The following is a 20,735-nucleotide window of genomic DNA, read 5'->3' as shown; positions in this document are numbered from 1 at the left end:
AATTAGCTCATTATGTATTCCAAAAATAAAGCGTATATGCAGTTATACCTGAATGTTTTGATTTGCAAGCGCTGAGCATATTATTTTGACTTATAAAATCATATTATGTGACAATATTAATACTATGTGTTATTAGGGTGTAAAGGTCCAATGTTCCTTTCGTGGAGATGTTTATAATCGTTTTGTCTCCAAGTTCAACGTTGGTGATTGGCTCGATTTCGAAGACTATAAGGTTGTTGAGCAGAATGGTTCATGTTTAGTTACCACACATCGTTACAAAATTGTTATTTTGTATAATACCACAATCAAAGAGAATTCAATTGTTGGAGGGGAAGATTTCTATGATTGCATCGATTTAAAACTCATTAATGATGGTACACAATGTGAAGATTACTTAGTCGGTGAGTAGTTGTTTTAGATATTATAAAATTAATTTCAATTATTATTAGTAAATATTTGTATTTGAACTAACTTTATTTTTATACAGACGTCATCGGTGAGGTTGTCAATGTTGGGGAATTCAGCTGTAATTTCAGGAAATTACAAAAAAAAGACGAGATCAATAAGTCTGAAAATCATGAGAAATCTGATGACGCATCACAAAATGACAATATTCGTATGTTGCTTAAGTATTGTACTCGATTTGGTTTTGAAAAAAAGAAAAACGCATCTTACCATGATCACTCAGAAACAAATTGTACAGTCTTTGAAGAATCTGATGACGACAGTAATGTTGGAGATCAGGACGATTCTGATTATATACAAGAAGGAAGCGACGAAGAAGATGATGTTTCTTATGATGTAATGGATGAAGAATATGATGATATTGATGACGAAACCGATTATGAGGTCGAATACCATTCAGATGATAGTGATAACGATGATCATAATGAGGATAGATATATCCAAGATTTAGATGAGGATGAAGATAACATTGAGATGCAAAGTTCTGAAAATCTTGCAATAAATTGCAGAGAAGAAGATAACTTTATTAACCACAAAATATCTTTTGATCTACGTGATTTTAGGTGAATTAAAATACTCTTATTATATATATATATATATATATTATACAAAATTATGATCTTGAATTATATTGAAGCATAAGGTTTTGATTCTTGACATTTTAGTGGAACCCTAATAAGGTGTGAGTTATTCGAAAGATCGGCTGCAAAATTCTACGATACTTATAAATCTTACCGGGGTGATCACTTAATTTGTGTAATTCGATGGGGTGTTATTAAAGTTTTCCAAGGTATACATTTAATTTGATGATATTTATTTCTCAGTATTTTTGAACAAATATTTAAGTATTATTTATGTTCTAATTTTACAGGAAAAAGAAGTATATCTTCTACAGTTTGTACGGAAATAATACTCAATCCGCAAATTCCAGATGAGTCGAAAATGATGAAATTGTAAGATTATTATCTTTGTTCATGTTATATATAAAATGAAAACATTGTAAAAATTCGTTTATAATTTTTTTCATGTATACCTATGAACTAAATTATAGGAGACCAAGGAAGAGGACTCGCAAATAAAAGACTGACGACTTCTTATTTTGTTTTTGCTTACTATGGATTTTATGGGGTTTTAATATTTTATATTCAAATGATATATGGATTATAATTTTTTAATTTAAATAGATGACAATTTGAATTTCTTTACATATATCGAAGGTTAAATTATTCATAATATTATTCTTTTATCATTATCTTGATAAAAATATTTACATATTAAATACTTAGAAAAAAATGTAAAGATAAAGACTTTGAAGTTTCCAATAAAGTTCAGCAAAAATCGTAACAAATATATGAAAGACCAATGCATGTTGATAAAAAAATGTTAGCATGCAAGTTGATAAATGCTAAGATAGACATGCAATTTGAAATTTAGAGTTTCAACTGTCCAGTTAATTTTTTAAAAATAAAGTATTTTATTTTAAAAATAAAACATTGATCATTCTTATCAAACAGAGACAAATGCAGCTTTCCCTGTGTAGACCACAGATTTTTATACAATCCACACAAATCTAGAAATCTGATTCTTATAATCCTTATCTTCTTTAGTTTATGAATATTTGAACTACAGATCAATTACTGTAATATTTGAACTTCTCTCTCGAACTTCTTCTTGCTTCTAAAAAGTCGAAAAAAAGGAAAAAATTCCCAAACAGGATGGTGCTGCACGTAAAAGATCTGAATCCAACCTTACGTAACCCGGAAGTTGCTGTGAAAATTTTAAGAGAGTGGCCACCTCATTTTATTCAAGGACAACCTTTTTATCAAAGTTTGATTTTGGTAGACGGGAGGGTAGTTTTTCTTCTTCTTCCCAATTTTCCGTAATTATTTTCAAATACCCAATGAGATATACAACAAAAATAAAACAATTGAATGCTAAATTGTGTTTCTATTATAGGGAAATAGGATTGATGCCAAGATAGTTGCGGATCTTTATGTATCAAAATACTATGGAAAAATCAAGGAAGGAGACTGGTATGAGATTACTGGATTTTTAGTGATTGAAGGTCAATAATCATTCAGGAACTCAAACCATCCGTTTCAGATCCTGATCCATGATAAAACAAAAATGATCCCAACATGTCCGCGAAGTACTTACAATTTTATCCTTTGTTATGATGCATTGAAAATGAATAATTCGACGCCTGACGAGAAGAACCACTGTGTAGGTAAGTTTTTATATTCAACTAAACTTAAAAAATCCGTTCTTATGTGATGATATTCTATTTTAAAGATGATGACTTCTTTTGTTTTTTATATTGTTGTTTTTTCGTTGGAATTTTATTTTTTGTTAGATGTCATGGTAATGCTAAAACACGTAAACGAGTCTTATACAATTGATTTTCTTGAACATCAAAATGGGTACATTTCAGAAAATGAAGTTGTGACATTCACTATCCTTGAACACAAGTAAGATAATTTTCGAAACTTTTGATATCCTCAAATTTTGATATATTTACTGGTTGTTTAACTTATAAACAATCAATTTTTTCAAAGTGGCCTAGAGATTGAACGTGTTGCTGTTGGTTCGGTTTGTTATGCATTTCTCGAGAAACGGAAAAAAATAATGTCTTCCCCTACCTTCGCTGATCAACCAATAATGTGTACTCTTCTATTTTGGAGGATCTCTGTTTACGAAGGTACAATTAAATAGTCTTATAAACCACTTGAAACTATCCTTTTCTTACTTAATTTCTACTTTGCTAGGAATCCAATGTTTGATGTCTCAGTTACGATGTTCGAAGGTCATTCTTGAAGATGAAATTAATGGATTTAATACTGGCGATATGCTGTAATGTTATTAATCAAATAAATTGAATAAATTTAGTATGAACATAATTATACGGGAATTATAAATCTGAGTTATTCGAATTTTACAGTCGCTGGCTAGACGTCGATTCCAGTGATGAAGACAATGAAGATGAAGATTGAGTTTGTGGTTCAAGAAGCTGGCTATAGCTCTACTTCTCAATATTTCTTATTATGTTCACTTTGCTATTGTTGATTTAGACTTTAAAATAATTATTTGTAGAATTTTGAACATGAAATTTTCGTCTTAAATTATGTTTGGAATTATTTTTTTTTTGGACCACACGTTAAATTTAATATCACTATTTTACTAATACATCTTTCTTAAAAAGTTTGGTTTTACTAATACATCTATATTTTACTAATACATCTGTATTTTACTAATACATCTAATTGAGCTTAAAGAGAATCGAAGGTTATTATTGGTTAATTTACGCCAATATGAAAGCCTTCGCCGCTCTTTAAACAAATATTTAAGCATTCTACGTCTCCTCATTATTTTCTGACCTTTTGTTATCCCCTCTCAACAAAGGACATAACGTCTATTATCATACATATCCTTTTGGTAAGATCTCAATCGATAGTTAATAAACTTTTCGTATCTTGAATTCTTGGTTTGGAAGTTTAAACCTTTTCAACAAATATTTTTGCAGAAATCGTGATGGAAGGTGGAAGTTCAAGGAAACGAAAATGGCTCATGTCAGATTTCGAACGGGAAGATAGAGCAATCGAGAAAGTTAAACAAGCGTTCCAAAAATCGAGAGATGTGGTACTAAAGGAAACGACGAGACGTATCACCGCGATACTTGATATGTTGAAAGATTATATCAAGAAAAAGGAAGAATCTATAGGCCTAATGATATGATCGTGGCCAACAAGGAGATAGAAGCTGCAAAGAAACCAGAGATCGTGGGAAGGATCACTCGTTCAAGAGCTAAGGAGATGGCCAAGGAAGCTCATGCACTCATAGCTGACGGTTCATTCAATCTACCGAGGATCCAAGTTTTCAACATATCCACCCTGAAGACTTCACCCGGTAATGATAACTAGATAACTTAGGTGTGAAGTTTGTACTCTTTTTCCCATAGCTGAGTTTTGTCCCAATGGGTTTTCTCGGTATGGTTTTTAATGAGGCAAATGGATAACTACGTCGAGTTATCTAGAAGTCATTACCAATGGGGAATAATGTACAAGTCACCATGACTTCTGTACTAATACAAGTGACTTCTGTACTACAACAGATCACCTAGATGCTTCGTTGTTTTCTTATTTCCTTTACACGCCTTGTTGTTTTATTTTGAACTTCCTGTTGTTTGGAGTGTCGAGCCTTAGGGTTGATTATAAAACCCAAAAGCGACGCCTCCTTGTTTGGTAGCGAAGAAGTTTTATGTAACAAGTATTGTTGAATATTTCTTCTCTCAATCCGAACTCGTGAATGCGTTTATGATTCCGAGTTTCTAAACACTTTGTGATTAAGAAACTCTTCACTTTATTTTCGAATCCATATAACCATCTAACACCTCTCACCATCGAATCATTGCTTTTCTCTCTCGAACATCACCTGCCGTCACTCGCAATCCACTTGTGTATCATCACCATCAATTCACGTCGCCACTTACCTGTCATCAGCCTCCATCAGAGTTTCATCCTAGGGAGTTCCTATTACGATTCCTTTAGGGTCATGGTTGTTTCATCCGTAAACTTGATTTGATAAGGATGATGGGTATTCCTCTCCTTGAGGGTTGGATTGATGATTTTGAAATTCCTAATAGCATACCATTCATCCTCGTAGATGTACTTCTGGAGCTTGAGTAGTGTAGTCGGTATAAAGGCAACTTCAATTGTGTCACCCTTCCGAAATTGTTTAACATTGTGTTAGAAAACTATGATTTAAGTACTTTTGTCAATCAAACATAATTAGAATTCTTGTTCTATTAACTACTCTAACCTTTTCGTCCACAAGAAGAAGAACCCGTTTTGTGAAGAATTCGGTGATATACCACGAATTTAAGACCTTGGCCAAGATACACCATCTCGTCCTGCCGGGATGAAGATTAGATATAGAGTCGTACTTCATGATCTCCACAAATTAGGGTTTTCCTGTTTATCCTCTGTTAACGAAAACGAAAAAGGGATTGGAGATTTGTAAGAATACAAACAGTCACGATTAAACGTTGCGTCTTATACGTGTTAGCGTGCCTTACCTTTTATCTAGACTGTTAAGTATTTTAATAATTATTATTGTATGTATAATAAAAGATTTAATAATGGTATTACTAACAATTTTATTTTTGAAAACAACATTATTGAGACTAATAAAATGTAATGATGTGCAAAATTTAGAATAAGATGCCCTTAGAATAAGAGAATATTAGAAGTTGGTTTTCTCTAAATTGAAAGTATAAATCATAATGACATAACAATCCTATTATTTGAGATATGTTAGAGTTAAGCATTTTATAGGTAATATATAAACTTAAGATATATATAACAATTACATAATTTTAATCAACATTGTTGAAACTAATAAAATGTGATATTTTCATCTAGTACTTCTTTTATAATATAGAATAAGAGGATAATAAGGATATGATTTTTTTCAATGTGAAAGTCTACTCCCTTCTGAAATAACATTCTTATCATTGGAGAGAAGTTAAATTAAAATATAGTAAAAAATGGGGCAAACAACGTTTTATAAATATAATTTAAACCAATTTATTTTAAGAGATAAAACAAAGTCCAAGTCTAACAATCCAAAACAATAATGCAATTTCAAAACATAATTAGACAGTCTCAAATATCTCTTTGTAAACAACATTAAGTGTTTTATTCTGACACTTCCCATCTTTATCTATAATTAACACCTTTAGCCATTTTCTGGTTGTGACTCTAGAGAAGGCAACATAAAGCTGTCCATGTGTGAAAACCGGTTTCGGTAGAAACAATCCGACATGTTCTAGTGTTTGACCTTGACTCTTATTTATAGTAATTACAAACGCCACGGTAACAGGAAACTGTCGTCGCCTCATACGAAAGGGAAACTTTGCATCAGGTGGACTAACATACATCCTAGGAATAAGTACCCTATCACCAACCTTTTTTCTTGTCACGATTCTTGCTTCGATTACATGATTGGCCATCTGAGTAATAATTAGTCTCGTACTGTTACACAAACCTCCCTTTGGGTCTATATTCCTTAACAACATGACATGTGCTCCTATTTTCAATGTCAAAACATGGCTTGGCAATCCAGAAACATGTATACTGTTTAAGAATTCCTGAGTGTAGATCATATCATCATGTCCGTTTGTGTCAGACGTTTCAATACTATCAGAGCTAAGATATCGTCTCTCTTCACCTGTGATCAACAAAAAGTAAAGAATTTTAGGTATGTATTAATAGACATTTTTAATAAAAAATTTTACTTCAATATCAATATTTTTAAATAAAAACTTTTTCTCCAATATCCAAATTCCATAATTTATTTTGTTTGCATACCTGGAAGCTTAGTAAGCATAAACTGATTTATTTTATCAACATTGTCATTCCTTGGACTTAGAATAGCTCTTTCACTAAAGAATCTTGGATCAGTCCTCGTTGCAAAACGTTCTCCATAAATCTCTTTAACTATTGCTTCAATAGGATTCCCACTTGTATTAATTAATAAATCATCAGGAATTTAAATCTCCACATCCCCACTATTTGACTCGTTGATTTTGCCATCCCCGATATCAAGAAGCCACTTTAAAAAGTAGCGAGAGCACCCGCGTCCATACTATTACTTGCCTTACGAAGTCTCAAATTTTTGGTAAGTTTAAGAACTTTACAACTATTCCAAAGAACAAATGAGTTTATAGATGCTAAAATTGTCGCCACTCTTCCTCCTTCGGTAATAACAGGTAGTATTTGTCTAAAATCACCTCCTAACACTACTACTTTAGCTCCAAATATCTGGTCACACTTCATGATATCTCGCAAACTCCTATCCAAAGTTTCATAACAAAGCTTGTTCATCATTGGAGCCTCATCCCATATTATGAGCTTTGCTTCTCTAATTAAATCAGCAAGATCAGATTCGGCATCGATCAAACACACAGAATATTCATTAAAATTGATTGGAATACCAAATCTTGAATGAGCCGTTCTACCACCTTCCAAAAGCAATGCAGCTATACCACTTGAAGCAACATTCAGAACACTATTACCTTTAGCTCTTATATCAGCACCAAGAATAGTCCACATGAATGTTTTTCCAGTACCACCAAAACCATGGACAAAAAACATACCACCTTTGTCGTGATTCACAGAGTGAATGATTTCTTCATAAACACGTCTTTGCTCATCAGTTAGCATTGGTAACAACTTATCGTACAATTCCTGTTGTTTATGAGGCTTATATATTTTTTCATCTGCGATAATCCTATTTACTCCTGTCTTCATGATACTATCATCTGGTTTAGGCATTTTCTCGAAGGCTGTAAGAGACGTCCCATTCGAGCGCAACATAAGTTCTATTTCGGTTAAACATATATTTTCTATCTGAGCCCGTGTCAACATTAGACCTACCACAGTAAGTTAAACACTTATATATAATCTTGTCTTGCGGAAAAAAAAATATTTTCGATTAAATTAAAATCATTTTGATATACCTTGATAATTTCTGCGTCTCCTTTCTTTAAACAAAATATCCTCGCACAAGATGTCCTTTGTTTTATTCCAAACTTCAAGAGAAACATTTAAACTCTTTATATGCAGTAGGATCGCAAATAATTTTCTTAAAAATTCCCCTAAACACCATTCACCTGCTTCATTTATAGCCGCAATGTATTCCTTATCGTCGTCTAGTAATCCCAATGCATAGCAAGCTTCCTGAAAATCCTTATACCGAACACCGTTGACTGTTTTTAAATAGTCAAAGCTTGTTGGTCCTGGAATCTTATTAAGCAAAACTCTCAAGTAATAGGCTTGTCCTACAGATGGCGGTACGTATGTAATCCTGCCTATTGCGAAACTTTTTCGCTTCTCCGACCTTGGCTTCCAAAGTTTTTCTTTCTTATTCCACACAAATTTAGATGGAAATTCAGCATACGTGAGTTCTCTAGCTTGGGGATATATCTTGTTGCATTCCATCCAGCCCAAAAATTTAGAAGTTCTGTTCGTTGTACGGTGCAAGACATCTTCTATTGGATCATCCTCGTTGTAAATAGTCAATTCTTGTCCTGGAAGATGAAATGGGAGCTTTTCTACAGGTGTAGTATGATAACAGATCGAGAAAGCAAATATACGCCAAGAGGCCTCACATGCAGATACGTATCTAAAAAGGCTTGAATTAGTTGGATAAAAAATACGAGAATGTTTGACAAATTGTATAAACAGTTATTACCTGCAATTGAAATACTTATTTATTTCATTTTCTTGATCTTCTCCTCCTACGTTGGCTCTAACATAATCCGGACCTTTAGTGATGTACTTGAACAAATACTTTACTGAACGTGTCTGATTGCACCACTCAACATTTATATGAGCACGAAAACGAAGAGACAAATCACGATTATAGGGAATAACATAACTATTATCATATTGAAAACCCCTTTTTTCCACAACTCTCCCATCGTTTTGTCGTCTATATATTGGATAACCAGCATCGCCGACAATAGTATTATCCATGTATGGCTTTGGGAAGAATTTAGTGCATTGTCCATTATTCATGCAGACACTATCTCTGTTCATAGGACCACAAGGACCATGAATCATCACATCAGAAACAACTTCGTATAAATACTTATCCACCTCTTTATCAGGAATTTCAGCACTTATGAATTTATCAATGTCGTCTGTTGTACGCATCTTATTGTCTGGATGTAAAAACAGAATCATGTGCGCATGAGGGAGACCCCTTTTCTGAAATTGTATTGTATACATGGCTGAAAAATATTTAATCAAAAAAACATTAATATATTTACACTTTCGGAAAGACTGATTGAAATTATAATAAATATTATGAAACATACCAGAATTTACGATACCAAATGTTTTTTCCTTTTTCACTTGGTCCAATAATCTATCAAGTTTTATCTTGAAAACTCGGCTGCATATATCAGGTCTATCTTCATTACTAAGACGATGCCTTTGTAAATAACGATCTATTTCCGGCCATCTTGGGTTGCACGTAAATGTTATAAAAAGATCAGGAAATCCATAATACTTGTAAGTAGCCATGGCGTCTAGATAATGTTGCATCATATATCTCTTTCCACCTGTAAAAGATGACGGAATAAAAATTCTCTTTCCGTGTTGTGCAAGATCTCCATGTCCTTTTTCAGCAGCTTCAATTATCTTATCAACTCTTTCAGTTTGGAGTTTGCTTTGGTGGATCCAAATGTAGTTCAACCTGTTTGATTCTATAGTAGTGAATGCATCGACTAAAAACTGCTGGAATAATTTGCCTGCCATAACAACAATAGAAGATTCTTCATATCTTTCAAATACTCTATATGCATAAAATTCTCTCATGGTGACTGTTTTTCTTTTACGTCCACGGGTATCCACAAACTCTATATCGATGCCTAATCTGTAACCATCTTCACCATAAGGGAATAACAATGGGTATTGTAAAGGTAAGTATGCAGGATGAAGTTCACTTATCCACTGTAAATTTCCCGAACGACTTTCTATAACAATGTCACGTTTATTTACACCAGCCGTAAAGTCTCCGAGAATAAGAGCAGCAAATTCGTTGCTGGTAGGAAGATTATGAGTCCTTGCATCAGTGGTCCTTTCCGAAGGTAACATCAATCGCAAACCTTCGCTACCGTCCTCCATATTAAATCTTTCACGTGCCGATCTAAACGCCCTAACATGCGGGTTATGACTATCAAGCGTCTTTTTTAAAAGCTCAACAATCTCACGTCTAAAATCTCCCGCAGATCCAGATGTCCTATATTAATGCCAATTTTTAAAAATATATTAATTATGATTAGTAAATATAACAAATATTAAAGATATTTTACATACTTAAAAAGTATGACAATTATTTCTATACATATCTAACATTATTAATAATTACCTAAATGCAGAAATTCTATTAGATACTTCGTTATATACGTTATGTATATATAATTGTAAAAACATTGATTCCTTGCCAGGTTCTAGTAAAATATCACCAATACGATGATAGTTTTCTCCGCACATCTGAAATAAATAAGGACCCCTACCATTATTTATGGAATGGTTAATTTTACCACCCAGAGATGTAAACAAAAACATCATGTTGTATGCTCGTATGTTATCACGGAAGTTTTTACTCCGGTCGTCATGATTATAAAACAACGATAGTAACGATTTAGGTACAGTCTTCAACATAGGAAGTATTACTTTGCCACGATGGCAACACAATGAAAAATCCGGCTTTGCCTTTTTAGTTCGTTTATTCACCCGCTCTCCATACCACATATATGCTCCACAATTTTCACATAAAAAATAAGGATCTCCATCATCATAATAACCTATACAAAATATTTGTTAATATTTTAAATATAGATTAGTTAAAAAAATACATTATTACAAAACTATCATATAACAATTCACATATGCATCGAGATATACCATTTTTTGTAACTTAGCTTTTATGGGATGAAACCCAAGAAACATGTCAGATGTCGTATTGTTTTCATTTATCTCACATGAATTCTCATCAGTAGAGCTATCAGAATCGCTTTCATCGTTCGTATCTGAATCAGTTGCGACGTAACATGCGAAATCTTCGTGTAGTCCTGGAAGAAGTAAATTCTCTGCAAAAGTAACGATTGAATTAGTTAATTAACATTTATTTATTTACATAAATACTAATTAATTCTTTTCCGGACATATGACCTCTTTTCTTTCTTTTCGCCTTCTTAGACTTCAATATCTGCATTCTTTTCAACCTTGCCATCTTATGTGGATTAGGATACTGAATATTCAATGCATTCGTAAAAGCAGGAAGATTTATCGTAGAACTAACACCTGATTTTGAATGTCATTGCGTACAATATTTTAGATTTGAATATAACATATCTCTTAATGTTAAAAATTGAGAATGACGTTACGTTTTTTAGAGACAACATGTGTCGATGCATTCTTTCTTCGGTATGGAATCTTCGAAGGTCTCATTATATAACGCCAAGAATTGCGATCTGCAAAAAAAAAAAAAGCTATGATCAAGAATTCATATAATTGTCTATTTATGATTCTTTTTGTTTATACCTTAATTTTCTTAGTAATTTAGTGAATATCGCTGTTAGGTCTGTTTATGTATGAAGATGGTATGTATATATTCTCTAAACTAAAAATGTACTAATTGTTGATAAATACGAATATTAACTTATGTTTCTATATATCATCTTAACTTTTTTTTAGGCAAAATCATTTGTTATTTATCTTTGTAATTACGTATACGGATATTTGATACAATTATTAAGTTTTACTTTCTTGAAGTTCATCAATATTTTATTTAATTATACTTCCATAATCCTACATATCAATATCGGATTTAAATTTAAGCATTACTTTATTTATATACTATTGGTCTGATTAATATAACATATTTATAGTTACAAACAAATTATATAAACCTATTAAATCTTATTATTTATTAGCAACATTATATTATTAATATAGATTTGGTTGTATTTACATATAGTAATCATTATTAAAAAACTATTTCAATGTTTCATCGAAACAAAATATTGAGAAAATAATGAAAATGATAAAATCTCTTATAAAAATTCAATAACAGATTATAGTAACATCATGATCATAACTATTAAATAAAGTAGGTAGTATTAAAAATTAAAATATTAATCATAGAATGATATTCGAAAGTTAATCCTTTGTGGTGTTAGATCTTTGAATCCATAACTTATTCTTCTCACACCATTTAGATCCAGAGGCAGCCTTATCATATGCGTTAATTGTCTCGTTGATAGACATCATATTGTATTCCATCCACGTATCAAATTTTGATTTCTCATTCTTTGATTTCAATATACCATCTTCACCGTCAACAAAGGTACTTTGAACGTTAAGATGCGCCAATGAGTGTTCTTCAGAAGATCTTGATTATTTCATGGTTTTTCTAGATTTTTTTTGTTCTGGTTCCGGAATGCTATCCTCTCAAAATAAAATCAATTGTTCTGGTTGAAGTTGCGTACGAAGCGCATATTCTTCAGGTTTTGAACTTTTCTTGGTAAATCGACGAACTCCGATTGAACGTTTCATTATAATTCTTCAAATATGCATTTAAAACATGTGAGTATGAAATTACAATGATTCAAAATATTGTAAAAAGCTTTAATATTGCGTTACCTCTTACGTCAAGAACTCTATAGATGGCTTTTTTTGTTCCGAGTTGACATGGTACAATAATAAGAATTATATATATATATAACATGTAGAAGATAAGTTTTTAAATCCGAGAATATCGTATTTCCTCAAACTTCGTATTGAATTTTTTCAATATTTCATTTTAACATTAAGTTATTAATTTAAATATACTTATTTAGATAAAGCGAATGTTGATTTTCGTAATGAATATTCAGGCTTCGTAATGAATATTCAGGCTATTAACTTTTCCATTTATTTTAACGTATTAACGTTTTTTGAACCTTTTTTTTTTGGTTAAAAAAAAATAATTTTAACTTTTGGATCATTCTTGTCTTTAATTATAATAATAGTTACTTAATTATACTAAATATCAATATTTCCAAATCTATTGTATACCATGATTATTTTATTTATGTCAAATTATATATAAAAATCTTTGTTTAAAGTGACTGAAATGGTTTGAAATTTTTAAAATTTCTCTAAAAACATAACCCCATTGAAAGTATAAATAAATAAAAAGCAATAACAGAACGGAAAATGCTCTGAATTGATGGAAATTGTTTAGTCTTTAGATTCAGTTTTGATCTTTTTCCTTGTCTTCATGCTATGACCCCCGGCCGACACAACATCGGTTTCTGTATGATCTCTCTTAGACGAAGCCAAACTCGATTCAGCTGGGCGATTTGCAACTTATAATCATTCTTATCCGAAGTAATATTTGAAAGCTCATTCCTTCCATAAAGTTCCTATAATTAAATTTTATACATTAAGATTAAAAAACATTTAAATGATATAATATTAATAATGGTATTATGAGTTTTTGTTTTTTCTTTAGTACCTTGCCAAATTGAACAACCATGTCATCCTTTTCCCAAAACTTTTCAACAACATAAGCAGATTTGTCGCTCTTTAACTTATCGTTTGTAATCGAAATTTTAAACAACATAGTCTTCCCTACTAAGACTGAAAGAGATTCGGGAATAGCTGCAATATCCTCCTGACCATAGGTAGACACATGTTTCAATATTTGTTTATATATCTTTAAAACTAATCAGAGGTCAAATGTTATATACTTACTTTTGAATTTTCCAAAGCCAGTTCTTCGGCTTTTTTCCAATAAATAGTTGAGCAAGACCGTCAAAGAAGAGCAGTTTAATCTTTTGTGAACTTCCATAACCGACATGAAGTATGAGTTTATACCTTTCAAACAGTTTAACATAAATTAAAATGTATAAATAGTTCCAAATAACAAATCTTAAGAAACATTTTAACAATTCAAGAGATACTTACTTGTAATCAACATCTGTAACATCAGCATCACAAACCCCACAACTATAAAGTAGTTCTATTCCAGATTGAGGTTCTAGTGGGTACGGCTGCACCTTCTTATTGCAAACTTTACAGGCAATATAATACCATTTAGGCAATACTTCAACAGAATATATTGTGGCGATTGTCAGGTTCTGGTAAAATATCACCAATACGATGATAGTTTTCTCCGCACATCTGAAATAAATAAGGACCCCTACCATTATTTATGGAATGGTTAATTTTACCACCCAGAGATGTAAACAAAAACATCATGTTGTATGCTCGTATGTTATCACGGAAGTTTTTACTCCGGTCGTCATGATTATAAAACAACGATAGTAACGATTTAGGTACAGTCTTCAACATAGGAAGTATTACTTTGCCACGATGGCAACACAATGAAAAATCCGGCTTTGCCTTTTTAGTTCGTTTATTCACCCGCTCTCCATACCACATATATGCTCCACAATTTTCACATAAAAAATAAGGATCTCCATCATCATAATAACCTATACAAAATATTTGTTAATATTTTAAATATAGATTAGTTAAAAAAATGCATTATTACAAAACTATCATATAACAATTCACATATGCATCGAGATATACCATTTTTTGTAACTTAGCTTTTATGGGATGAAACCCAAGAAACATGTCAGATGTCGTATTGTTTTCATTTATCTCACATGAATTCTCATCAGTAGAGCTATCAGAATCGCTTTCATCGTTCGTATCTGAATCAGTTGCGACGTAACATGCGAAATCTTCGTGTAGTCCTGGAAGAAGTAAATTATCTGCAAAAGTAACGATTGAATTAGTTAATTAGCATTTATTTATTTACATAAATACTAATTAATTCTTTTCCGGACATATGACCTCTTTTCTTTCTTTTCGCCTTCTTAGACTTCAATATCTGCATTCTTTTCAACCTTGCCATCTTATGTGGATTAGGATACTGAATATTCAATGCATTCGTAAAAGCAGGAAGATTTATCGTAGAACTAACACCTGATTTTGAATGTCATTGCGTACAATATTTTAGATTTGAATATAACATATCTCTTAATGTTAAAAATTGAGAATGACGTTACGTTTTTTAGAGACAACATGTGTCGATGCATTCTTTCTTCGGTATGGAATCTTCGAAGGTATCATTATGTAACGCCAAGAATTGCGATCTGCAAAAAAAAAAAAAGCTATGATCAAGAATTCATATAATTGTCTATTTATGATTCTTTTTGTTTATACCTTAATTTTCTTAGTAATTTAGTGAATATCGCTGTTAGGTCTGTTTATATATGAAGATGGTATGTATATATTCTCTAAACTAAAAATGTACTAATTGTTGATAAATACGAATATTAACTTATGTTTCTATATATCATCTTAACTTTTTTTTAGGCAAAATCATTTGTTATTTATCTTTGTAATTACGTATACGGATATTTGATACAATTATTAAGTTTTACTTTCTTGAAGTTCATCAATATTTTATTTAATTATACTTCCATAATCCTACATATCAATATCGGATTTAAATTTAAGCATTACTTTATTTATATACTATTGGTCTGATTAATATAACATATTTATAGTTACAAACAAATTATATAAACCTATTAAATCTTATTATTTATTAGCAACATTATATTATTAATATAGATTTGGTTGTATTTACATATAGTAATCATTATTAAAAAACTATTTCAATGTTTCATCGAAACAAAATATTGAGAAAATAATGAAAATGATAAAATCTCTTATAAAAATTCAATAACAGATTATAGTAACATCATGATCATAACTATTAAATAAAGTAGGTAGTATTAAAAATTAAAATATTAATCATAGAATGATATTCGAAAGTTAATCCTTTGTGGTGTTAGATCTTTGAATCCATAACTTATTCTTCTCACACCATTTAGATCCAGAGGCAGCCTTATCATATGCGTTAATTGTCTCGTTGATAGACATCATATTGTATTCCATCCACGTATCAAATTTTGATTTCTCATTCTTTGATTTCAATATACCATCTTCACCGTCAACAAAGGTACTTTGAACGTTAAGATGCGCCAATGAGTGTTCTTCAGAAGATCTTGATTATTTCATGGTTTTTCTAGATTTTTTTTGTTCTGGTTCCGGAATGCTATCCTCTCAAAATAAAATCAATTGTTCTGGTTGAAGTTGCGTATGAAGCGCATATTCTTCAGGTTTTGAACTTTTCTTGGTAAATCGACGAACTCCGATTGAACGTTTCATTATAATTCTTCAAATATGCATTTAAAACATGTGAGTATGAAATTACAATGATTCAAAATATTGTAAAAAGCTTTAATATTGCGTTACCTCTTACGTCAAGAACTCTATAGATGGCTTTTTTTGTTCCGAGTTGACATGGTACAATAATAAGAATTATATATATATATAACATGTAGAAGATAAGTTTTTAAATCCGAGAATATCGTATTTCCTCAAACTTCGTATTGAATTTTTTCAATATTTCATTTTAACATTAAGTTATTAATTTAAATATACTTATTTAGATAAAGCGAATGTTGATTTTCGTAATGAATATTCAGGCTTCGTAATGAATATTCAGGCTATTAACTTTTCCATTTATTTTAACGTATTAACGTTCTTTTGAACCTTTTTTTTTTGGTTAAAAAAAAATAAGTTTAACTTTTGGATCATTCTTGTCTTTAATTATAATAATAGTTACTTAATTATACTAAATATCAATATTTCCAAATCTATTGTATACCATGATTATTTTATTTATGTCAAATTATATATAAAAATCTTTGTTTAAAGTGACTGAAATGGTTTGAAATTTTTAAAATTTCTCTAAAAACATAACCCCATTGAAAGTATAAATAAATAAAAAGCAATAACAGAACGGAAAATGATCTGAATTGATGGAAATTGTTTAGTCTTTAGATTCAGTTTTGATCCTTTTCCTTGTCTTCATGCTATGACCCCCAGCCGACACAACATCGGTTTCTGTATGATCTCTCTTAGACGAAGCCAAACTCGATTCAGCTGGGGCGATTTGCAACTTATAATCATTCTTATCCGAAGTAATATTTGAAAGCTCATTCCTTCCATAAAGTTCCTATAATTAAATTTTATACATTAAGATTAAAAAACATTTAAATGATATAATATTAATAATGGTATTATGAGTTTTTGTTTTTTCTTTAGTACCTTGCCAAATTGAACAACCATGTCATCCTTTTCCCAAAACTTTTCAACAACATAAGCAGATTTGTCGCTCTTTAAATTATCGTTTGTAATCGAAATTTTAAACAACATAGTCTTCCCTACTAAGACTGAAAGAGATTCGGGAATAGCTGCAATATCCTCCTGACCATAGGTAGACACATGTTTCAATATTTGTTTATATATCTTTAAAACTAAACAGAGGTCAAATGTTATATACTTACTTTTGAATTTTCCAAAGCCAGTTCTTCGGCTTTTTTCCAATAAATAGTTGAGCAAGACCGTCAAAGAAGAGCAGTTTAATCTTTTGTGAACTTCCATAACCGACATGAAGTATGAGTTTATACCTTTCAAACAGTTTAACATAAATTAAAATGTATAAATAGTTCCAAATAACAAATCTTAAGAAACATTTTAACAATTCAAGAGATACTTACTTGTAATCAACATCTGTAACATCAGCATCACAAACCCCACAACTATAAAGTAGTTCTATTCCAGATTGAGGTTCTAGTGGGTACAGCTGCACCTTCTTATTGCAAACTTTACAGGCAATATAATACCATTTAGGCAATACTTCAACAGAATATATTGTGGCGATTGTCACACATGTTCGCGTCAATAATGAATTAACCAAACGTTTGTTAACTTAAACAATTTTTCAAAACAATTCAAATTAGATGATATCAATTAAATTTTTACAAACATTACCTCAAGTGCATAAACGATTTGGTCCATAGTATATTTCTCGTTAATAATAAAAAACTCTTCATATAATGTCACCTTTGATTTTTGGGGACTTGGTTCATCTTCAAGTTGTACTAAATCTATAGCATCAGTGGGCAACCTGTAAAGTTATAATAATAATAAGAATATATAAACGTTTATAGCATGTATCGCTGAGTAATATAGAAGGGATATATATATATATATATATATAAATATATTTACTTTTTTCAGAACGCTTCCACTTCAGGCATAACTGGATTTATCATAATATCGGTAGAGATGAACGCATAGGAAATACTATAGTTCCCTGAAATTTTGATTTAATTGGCAATGTTAGATTTAATAATCATAAGTTCGAAGATTATAAGAAAGTCAGAAATCACCTTTCCATTCCTTCAAGCATGCAAATCCTACTACACAAACGACAACAGTATCTTGATGTTCTTTTATCTGTGTATCAAAGGCCTTTGCAAGATCACCCCACACAGTGCAATTCAACCGGGTTCCACTATTTACGAATGTATGAATTAAGAATACATAATTAGACATTATATTCCAAAATAATTTTAACTATAAAGGGTATTTATTAAGGAATCATATGTTAAATCTTGCAAATCGAAACTCAATTTAACGTTATCCTTCCCTTTTGTTTTGACGTTGTCAAGATTTCCTACACCAACGATCTCCCCGATAACATCTACCAAAAATACATATGAATTAATAATTTTTTTCTTTAAATAAATTTTAAATATGAAATTAACAACTCACCAAACAATATATTCTTGTCTAATTCTCCAGCCAATATAGAAGCAAAATTCTGAAAATATTTTTCTGGGACACGAACTGGGAATTCATCACATGGTTTCACTATAGTGGTTCTATAAAATACGATTTTAAATCCCAAAGAACTTGTCTTATAACTACTATCATAATCTACTAAGCTGAATGTATCAGCTATCTTAGACTCGCCGACAGCGAGTTGGTTCTGAAACCTGCTGACCAAACCGTCTTCAATAGATGCATGTATCCTTGTACCTTATATATAACGTTTAGAAGTTAGTAAGCTATTATCGAGATTTTTCTTAAAATATGATAGAGATTCTAACTAAACATTACGCTTAAAGGAATCTTATTAAATCTTACATCACTGTCAACGAAGACCATCTGTAGAGACTTGAATGACTTCCAAAGTCTTATGATACGGACTCTAATTTTGTAATGGTCTAGTGCAGGGTTGAGATCGCATAGCTGAACAAAGGGACGAACATTCATCTTTTTAGAAGTCATATTGAGTTCTGGATATGACTTTTTAACACATTAGCGTAATATATATAGAGATGTTATACAACCAATTTGATTTTTTAAGAAGAAATATTTACCTTTTTTAATAAAGGCGATAATGATGAAGAATGTAAACATATCATAAATGAATATTCGAAATATGTTTACTGAATTGTTAAGTAAATTTTACAAAATAATTCTTCAATAATTTTATTGAATATCATCAAGAAGTTATAAATTACTATATGTTGACATTAGGAAAAAAATATTTTCCTGTAAATTATAACAATGGACTCTATATTAAACCATTTCGCAAATCCCTACATGTCATAATTTGCAATCAACGTTATTTTGCAAATAATATAGAATTTGAATTCACGATATTTAAATTAAATATAAATAAAGCTTACGTGGACGCTTTAAGGAGCTTATATCTCCTACTTTTTATTAGTATAGATTATTATTATTTTTTTTTTTTTACAAATTGTCACTCCTTAATTGAAACAAATTGAAGCAATTGAGTAAATATATGGCCTTTTGAGGCCTTAAGCCATAACTTAAAACATATTGTCTTTGTGTCTTTGAAACCACATTGATGGGTAAAGTCCTAAATGAATACATTCTCTACAAGAAAATTCGAGGGAAACTTGACATAGATCGACCGTAAGAGACATGCAGGATTTCGAAAGAAAAATAAAAAAGAGCTACACAACAGCTGCCAAAGGAGATGTGTTCTTCGGTCAATAAGACCAGGAGGGGGAGCGTGGGAGATAATAATTTAGACTAGGCCCAGCTAAGAAACACTAAGAAGATAAATGGTTTAGTGGGCATAGAGGATATTGGAACAAATCTCTAGAAAATCTAAGCTTCTGGGTGTAACAGAGGTGGATGAGGTGTGGCTTGGGGATGGGAGATGTTGTGTGTACACCCATCCCCAAGTAAGACATGTTAGGTGATTTCTAGTGTATATATAAGTCTGTGTGTTATGATAATGGTTGTACTGCTTTAGAAAATGTTTTATATTTAAGTGGGTAGAGTTGATCCCCATCCCCTGACTGAATATTCTTTACTCGCTCTTGAACTTGATTCTTGTCTTGTCGTTGCTCACTTGATATTCCTCTTCTTCTTTGCCTGTTCATCATTTAGCGAAGTCACTGAATTTTAAGTGGGCTGAGATATGTTAATGGCCCAATAACTTCTTAACCCAAAAGTAACTTTTCTTTCTCGTTGACGTCATATTCGCCATCAACATCTTCCACGAATGAATAAAATAGAACAAATCCACCACGTCGGCTTGGTAACTTGGAGACGGTGGCAGCTATCTTTCTTCCTTCTAGACAAACAGAGATGATGATATGTACATATACATATATACATGATCATACACACGTCAGCAAAATATTATTGTGGTTGGTGCGGAAATTGGCACCCCGACATACCGGTTTAAACCAGAAGTAAACTGTTTATCTGATCCGGGAATTCGTCCATCGAGCGAAT

General features: G+C 31.3%; 2 protein-coding genes across 2 annotated transcripts; both read right to left on the bottom strand.

Moving 5' to 3' along the window:
• Positions 1 to 4,994: 4,994 nt before the first annotated feature.
• On the bottom strand, positions 4,995 to 14,943 carry LOC147947058 (uncharacterized). Its single transcript, XM_087507340.1, has 18 exons — positions 14,883 to 14,943; positions 14,693 to 14,800; positions 14,275 to 14,515; positions 13,986 to 14,201; positions 13,877 to 13,895; positions 13,534 to 13,692; positions 13,361 to 13,441; positions 11,205 to 11,283; positions 11,015 to 11,122; positions 10,597 to 10,837; positions 9,344 to 10,269; positions 8,716 to 9,256; positions 8,135 to 8,646; positions 7,115 to 7,894; positions 6,831 to 6,965; positions 6,399 to 6,690; positions 5,281 to 5,371; positions 4,995 to 5,183 (listed from the first exon to the last, which is right to left on the bottom strand). The coding sequence occupies exons 1-18, from the start codon at positions 14,941 to 14,943 to the stop codon at positions 4,995 to 4,997; spliced, it is 4,779 nt and encodes a 1,592-aa protein (XP_087363466.1).
• A 1,992-nt stretch (positions 14,944 to 16,935) lies between these two features.
• On the bottom strand, positions 16,936 to 19,229 carry LOC147947057 (uncharacterized). The gene is made up of 8 exons (XM_087507338.1): positions 19,103 to 19,229; positions 18,882 to 18,995; positions 18,553 to 18,654; positions 17,938 to 18,043; positions 17,666 to 17,845; positions 17,557 to 17,575; positions 17,214 to 17,372; positions 16,936 to 17,121 (listed from the first exon to the last, which is right to left on the bottom strand). Exons 1-8 carry the CDS (start codon positions 19,227 to 19,229, stop codon positions 16,936 to 16,938), a joined length of 993 nt encoding a protein of 330 aa, XP_087363464.1.
• Between the last annotated feature and the right edge of the window lie 1,506 nt (positions 19,230 to 20,735).

This window comes from Camelina sativa, chromosome 3, assembly GCF_030686135.1.
Source record: "Camelina sativa cultivar CO46 ecotype springtype chromosome 3, ASM3068613v1".
Lineage (NCBI taxonomy): Eukaryota > Viridiplantae > Streptophyta > Magnoliopsida > Brassicales > Brassicaceae > Camelina > Camelina sativa.
Note: the sequence above shows the minus strand (reverse complement) of the source record. Positions and strands in the feature narration are given on the sequence as shown.

Coding starts and splice junctions, on each gene's coding strand:
- LOC147947057 (XM_087507338.1), bottom strand. CDS start 19,229: ATGAATGTTCGTCCCTTTGTTCAGCTATGCGATCTCAACCCTGCACTA. Junction 17,846..17,937: donor ATCGTTTATGCACTTGAGGT/AATGTTTGTAAA, acceptor TTCATTATTGAC/GCGAACATGTGTGACAATCG. Junction 17,122..17,213: donor TGGTTGTTCAATTTGGCAAG/GTACTAAAGAAA, acceptor ATTTAATTATAG/GAACTTTATGGAAGGAATGA.
- LOC147947058 (XM_087507340.1), bottom strand. CDS start 14,943: ATGGCAAGGTTGAAAAGAATGCAGATATTGAAGTCTAAGAAGGCGAAA. Junction 13,442..13,533: donor TGGTTGTTCAATTTGGCAAG/GTACTAAAGAAA, acceptor ATTTAATTATAG/GAACTTTATGGAAGGAATGA. Junction 11,123..11,204: donor GGCGAAAAGAAAGAAAAGAG/GTCATATGTCCG, acceptor TTACTTTTGCAG/AGAATTTACTTCTTCCAGGA.